General features: G+C 61.7%; 1 protein-coding gene across 1 annotated transcript; it reads right to left on the bottom strand.

The window, feature by feature from the left end:
- Positions 1-2,578: 2,578 nt before the first annotated feature.
- On the bottom strand, positions 2,579-5,620 carry CHLRE_14g629102v5 (uncharacterized protein). The gene is made up of 5 exons (XM_043070347.1): positions 5,479-5,620; positions 3,778-3,830; positions 3,545-3,603; positions 3,273-3,358; positions 2,579-2,805 (listed from the first exon to the last, which is right to left on the bottom strand). The coding sequence occupies exons 1-4, from the start codon at positions 5,522-5,524 to the stop codon at positions 3,286-3,288; spliced, it is 231 nt and encodes a 76-aa protein (XP_042917020.1). The 5' UTR covers positions 5,525-5,620; the 3' UTR covers positions 2,579-2,805; positions 3,273-3,285.
- Between the last annotated feature and the right edge of the window lie 380 nt (positions 5,621-6,000).

The raw sequence follows: 6,000 nt of genomic DNA, 5'->3' as shown, positions 1-6,000 counted from the left end.
AAGATGTTCAAAAGATGTTCACAACATGTCGACAACATGGCTGTGGTCAAGACAGCGCCCGACGAACTTTCCGTGTTTACATACTAATAGAGCTCGCTGAAAGCAGTCGTTTGCCACCATCCTGGAAGAAAACAGAGGGGGTTTAGGGGGTGTACGACATGGTACGGCACGGTCGGTCGTCGGTCAGGGGGGGTCGGGAGGTTTTGCGGGGTGGGGTCTGGAACTATTGTTCGTACCCCCCCCCCCTGCTCCGAACGTAGGAAACCTTGGTTTCCGACAACTCGCTGCGCTCGAGCGGAAACCATCAGATACAGATACCCTGAATGCCGCATTGCCGCAGTCCCCAGAACCTTCCAAAATGCTGTCTGGAGTAGAGTTCTGGAGCAATTGAGCGGACGCGTGTGTGTCTGTGTGTCACCTGCGAAACGGCACTTTCTCAGTCTGTCCACCCAGCCTGTCACCGAGCCTGCTGTCACCCAGCCTGTTGCCCAGCCTGTCACCCACAGGTCACCTGCTGCCACTCACCGTCACCCAGTGTCCCACGAAACTTTCTGCATGCGTGCCTGGCCCTGACCTCAGTGTCTGGGCAAACGCTGTCGCCTGTCCGTGTCAGGGACATTCACCCTTGGGTACGCAGTCTGCCGAGTGCTTCGCCTGAGGACGCACGTACACGGCACGTAATTTTCATAGGGGCCGGCCGGAGATGGTCCCTCGTCAGACTTGTAGGCATAACTCCGGCGGGCACAGCTGGCTCGGAAGAGGAAGACGAACGGACCAAGCACTCGCCCGCACACCGAAGGTAGGAACTATCCCTCAACTGCGTGTGCCCATGACCCGCCTGCCCACCTGCTGGAGTTCTGTGACTGCCCTTGAAATGGGCCGTAGGGGAGCCGAGCCCATGGCGAGGACGTGGATATCCTATGAATGCGGAGTTGGCCGAAGGGCGCGCACACGCACGGTACAGTGTGGTGCAGTCGTCAGGCACGGTCAGGCACGGCCAGGCACGGTCAGGCAAGGTACAGTGCGGTGCGTTCAGGCACGATCAAATACGGTACAGTGCGGTGCGGTGCGGTGCGGTGCGGTGCGGTGCGGTGCGGTGCGGTGCGGTGCGGTGCGGTGCGGTGCGGTGCGGTGCGGTGCGGTGCGGTGCGGTGCGGTGCGGTGCGGTGCGGTGCGGTGTGGTGTGGTGTGGTGCGGTGCGGTGCGGTCAGGCACGGTCAGGCGCCCCCCGGACAACCCTACCTTGGCACGGTTGCAATTCCCTCGCCGGGTGATGTGGGCGGTTGCATTGAGCAGGGTACCAGCCATGACGCCCACGGCTACCGCCGTTGCTTTTGGCGCCGCCGCGTGCCCCTGGCGTCTAAATGTGCAGCATGCATATGCGTGCATAACCACCGCCGCCCCTACCCTGCCCTGCCACCATGAGCGGTCACCCCAAGACGCGACACTCCCGGGGATGCACAGTGATGACGACGGCAGATCTAAAGGCCGCTGTTGCTCGGGTGGAGGGGGGAAGGGGCGTTCCGCAGCCCACACACGTGTGGCACTCACATCAGGTGGAGGGCCGCGTTGCAGCCTCTGCTGCTCGTAAGTGAGCGGCCGTTCCATTGGCCTGCGGTCATACCTGCTAGGGACCCAGAGCGAGCAAGGAAGCAGAGAGGCTCGCGTGCTTGTACGGGATGGGGCACCATCCTTGTTGCGACAAGGGAGGAGACAAGGCGGTGTGGACTTTATAGGAGCCACATGCTGGCGGCACTTTATGGCTACCTCCGTCGCTTCGGTGGAAACCGCCGAAACCGGGACCAGCTTAGTGCGCCCCTGCACGCACCCACTTATCGACATACAAGCTGTTATTCCTTATTACGGAAGCCTACTGTGTATGGAGACATGTCGAAGTAGATGCTCGCCCAGCCAGAAACCAGCACCTGTACTTCCATAACCCTCGCTCGTACCGCCCCGCGAAGCGACGCAGGTGGCAGATGAGAAGAGACCGGCGAGACGGGCTGCCGACTCCTAGAGGTCCCTGTCCCACGCTGCCGCCCATCACATCAACTTACATTTGCAACTTAACAACACTAATCTCTGGACTCGAAGAGTGCTGTAGGCCTCGAGTTACGAGGCAGTCTGCCACGTCCTTTCAGGCCTTCACGCAAAACGCAAGAGCGACGGCGTACATGGCGTATCAAAGAATGGACAGGCAGGCCTGAGCAGGCCAGACAACGAGAGCTATGGCGGAGGACCACCAGCACTAAGTGCCAACGCGCGTGCGCGTTTGCGTCTCGAATTATGCCACTACCACAATCATAAGCATGTGGACTGGGCACGCTGAGTAGGGTGATTGCGGCGAGCGTGTGGCGAAGCAAAAGACTTCCCAGGCAGAAGACGGCCCACCGAGCATTAGGCGTATCCCCTCCGCCTCCTCCTCGGCCCACCAAACCTGCCTCCAGACCTGCCTCGCCCACCGTCAGCGCTGCTGTAGCTGCTGTGCAGCAGGGCGGCGGGGGAGGTGGAGGAGGAGGACGAAGGCGCGCGCCCGGCGGCGCAGCGCTCAAGCGGGGGGAGGGGGCAGTGGCGGCGGCAGGTGCTCATTCACAACCTCCTCCACCTCGTGCCCCCTGCCCACAGCTTGGCGTGCCTCTCGTCTCAGCCTCTCACTCTACCGCTTGCCCTCCCCCCTCTCATCCTGTCATTGCACAGTCCCACCCCTCACTCGCTGGCTGAGCCATCCTGCCCCAAGGCTGCGCTGTCCTCAGTCATGTAGCCCGGATCCAGCCGCCCATAGCCCGCATAGCTGTGGGTGGTGGCCTGGTGGGTGGGGGAGGGTAGGGTGGTGAGGGCATGGGGTAAGGGGGATGAGAGTGCGCAAGGAGGGAGGAGAGGCAGAGAAATTGGGCAACAGGGCGAGAGCGGGGAAGGTGCAGGTTTGAATCCACAGTCAGGACGACTGTAGTCAATAGACTGGCTGTGGAGTGTGGAGGACACGCCCCACATGGGCATACCAGTGGCAGCCACCCGCGGAGGTGATGTGACTGTGGAAACTGCATGCTAGAAACTCGTACCGGTTGCGGGGTGGGTAATGGGGACTGATGGTGCATGGGAGGATGGAGGAGGCACTGAGCAAAGGACAGAGGCAGTGGCAGCTGCTTGAGCAGCGCGCAGTAACCCGACTGGTGCGACTGGGTAAAGGCAAAGAGGCTGCCTACCCAACCCCACCACCAACACCTCCTAGGACCGTAGGAGGCAGGGGCACCTGCCTCCTATGGTCCTCCTACCTGGTAGAATCGCTCACTGGGTGCTGGGGTTGTTGTCATCCTCGCCATGGACAAGTAGCAGCGGCTTGCTGATCTTGTCAGTGGCCCTGCGTGGTGTGAGGTCCAGGTATGGACGTGTGGTGAGATGACAAATGAAAAGGCGAGGGTTTTGGGGGGCAAGGGAAGTTGGCGGCCTGGCGGGAAGCCACCAAACCGAAGATGCCCTGTGCTCCCAGCCGTACATCCACACGACTTCCGTATCCCCACACAACTCCCACCAACTCCCCACCCACATGAATGGCGACATGCGGTTGTACACGTCATGCACCTGCCAAAGCGTGCGCTCCTCGTTCTGGGCGGAGAGGTGAATGAGGGGTGGGGAGAGAGGGAGGGTGGCGACAAGAATGGCCATGGCATGGTCGCCATGTGCTCGTGTGCGTGTGCATAAATGCAAAGTGCGTCCACAGCGCCCCCCCCCCCCCACACACACACCCGTGCTGCTGGCCCGGCCCGCCCGCCCACTCACCTGGAATCCGAAGGGCGTCAAGGTGCGGTTGTCGGCACCCGTGCGGGCGATGCCTGCGGCAGCACACGTACAAATGCAAGGGTTAGAGTGCAGGCATTTTTAGCCAATTCGCTCTCCGCTGTCCATACGTTCCTACGGCACTGCTGGCCCTCTTTCCCTCCCTTCCCCCGAAACCCGCCGTCGGCCCTCGACCGCCTGCCCCCTTGCCTCTCTTCTCCTCTTGTCCTGCCGCCTCTGTCCACCCTCTCTGTCTCGCCTCCCCCGCGTTCCCTTCAACTTCCCTCCCCCGCATCATCACCACCGCCTGCCAGGACCCTTGAGCTCTCTCTGTCTCCCTCCCTCCGTTTCTCCCCCTCTCCCTCCATCATACATGCAGCTGGGAGACGTCAGGGTAGCCAGAAGTCAACTGCACACGGCACAGGCGCGCGAGACACCACCAGCAGCCCCCCCCCACACCACTGGATTCCCCCCTTCGACCGGCTCTGGCGGATACGCTGGGAGAACGTCCAAAAGGAGACAGCTTGGCAGGTGTCAATCGACGGCATTGGCATTGCCGGTAACACGCATCTCACACATGCACCTGGTCCGGTGCCGTGTGGATGCGGTCTGACGCCAAGCCACAGCCCCAGGCTACACGTGTTTTGGCAGTGTGCAGTAGCTCAGGCGGTTGTGCAGCAGCTCGCAGCGCAGCTTGCGGCCCCGCCCACCAGGGAGCAGGTGTGGTTGTGGTGGTTATGGCGGAGTTAGCGGCTATGGAGAGGGGGCGGTGCGTGCTCTACGCCTAGCCAATGCTGCCACAGCACCACTGTCGCAACAACCTCTAGAGGGCCAGCTACCGCAGCAGCAGCCGCAGCAACAGCTGCAACACCAGGCTCAAACACAGACGGACACCCAACAAGCACTTTCCACGGCAGTGATCGACTTGTGGGGTCGCTTAAAAGCCTTCACAGCACTAGGAGTGCCGCGGAAGGGCTGGGATCAAGTGGGCGCGCAGCCTGCCTTCTTGAGAGAAGTAAACGGCTAGCTGCGCTGTCACACAGGTATGAATGCGGAACAACCCGCTCAGGCCATCACGGACAGTGACGAGGACTAAGCACGGTTCGGCAGGTGCAAGGGGGTGGGCTAGAGAGGGTCAGGGTTTCTGTTTCTGTTTATGTTTGTGGTTGGGCTGGGGGGCTTCGCCAGGGCCAGCGATGCAGGGTGTGTTTCCGCCAGATAGTCCTTTTGAGGGGGCTTGGTTAGCTTGCTTTATGCGCCCTAAGCGCCTTGCTTTCCCTCTGTTGTGGCCAGGGGTCAGGTGTTGTTTGGTGAAGGAGGCAGTTGTGTCTGCCCCTCTGAGGCTCCACCCTAGCCTGCTGGCTGCTAGGTGTTTTCTTTTGGTGGAGAAGGCGTGAGCCTTGTGTCTCCATTGAGGTGGACGGGTGAGAACGTGTGTCTCTTTTGTTTTGACCAGGACTGGGGCCTTATCCCCTGCTGTGTCGGGCGTGCCTAGGGGTGAGCGTGTGGAACGCGCTCACCTAACACTAGGGCTTGTCAGCGCTAATCATCAGTGACTTCGCCGCTACCAAGTGCAACCGTTCTCTCTCCCTCCCTCCCTCTCTGTTTCCTTACGGGATTGGTTCAACGTTAACTCCCTCCCTCTCCCTCTCTCCCCCTCCCGGCCTCTGCCTCCCTCTCCCTCTGTCTCCCTCCCCCTCGCACCCGCGGCGAACAGGTCGGGGGCGTGCGCCACCAGGTTGGTGGTCATGAAGGCGCCATAGCTAGCTGTGGCCGCCCACCGACACGCGCGCCGGGTCGGCCATGCCCCGCTTGACCACCTTACTGAACGCGGCCCGCGCGCTGTCTGCAGACGCGAATGGGGGAGGGGCGAGGCAGTGGAGAGATTTGAAGTGCGCAAAAGCAATTACAGTCAGCCGCTTGGGAACTGCCCTCACACCAGCAGCCCCCCGTGATATCATGCGCCCTCGCCTCCAGCTGTCTCACGGACTATCTCACACCCCCGCTGCCCCACCACCGCATACACAGAACCCACCCGGAAGCTGCTGGATGAAGGTGTCATTGGGCTCGGGCGCGGGGCCGATGGCGGTGCTGCCCGCCGTATCCTCCTGCGGTCACATGCCGGTTTGGTGGTTGGGGGGTTGGGACGCCTGGGACCAGGACTACGACGCGCAACGAAGTCGAAGTGGCATGCTGCATGCGTCCCTCAGTCCTGCCTTGTCTGCT

Source organism: Chlamydomonas reinhardtii, chromosome 14 (genome assembly GCF_000002595.2).
Source record: "Chlamydomonas reinhardtii strain CC-503 cw92 mt+ chromosome 14, whole genome shotgun sequence".
NCBI lineage: Eukaryota > Viridiplantae > Chlorophyta > Chlorophyceae > Chlamydomonadales > Chlamydomonadaceae > Chlamydomonas > Chlamydomonas reinhardtii.
The sequence above is the reverse complement of the archived record's forward strand: the minus strand, read 5'-3'. Positions and strand labels throughout refer to the sequence as shown.

Bases quoted from the DNA above. Each gene is read 5' to 3' on its own strand.
- CHLRE_14g629102v5 (XM_043070347.1), bottom strand. From the start codon at position 5,524: ATGACCACCAACCTGGTGGCGCACGCCCCCGACCTGTTCGCCGCGG. The intron at 3,831-5,478 runs GTGCGAGGGGGA...GTGCTGCCGCAG, and splicing joins CCCCGACCTGTTCGCCGCGG to GCATCGCCCGCACGGGTGCC. The intron at 3,604-3,777 runs GTGAGTGGGCGG...CTCTCCGCCCAG, and splicing joins TGACGCCCTTCGGATTCCAG to AACGAGGAGCGCACGCTTTG.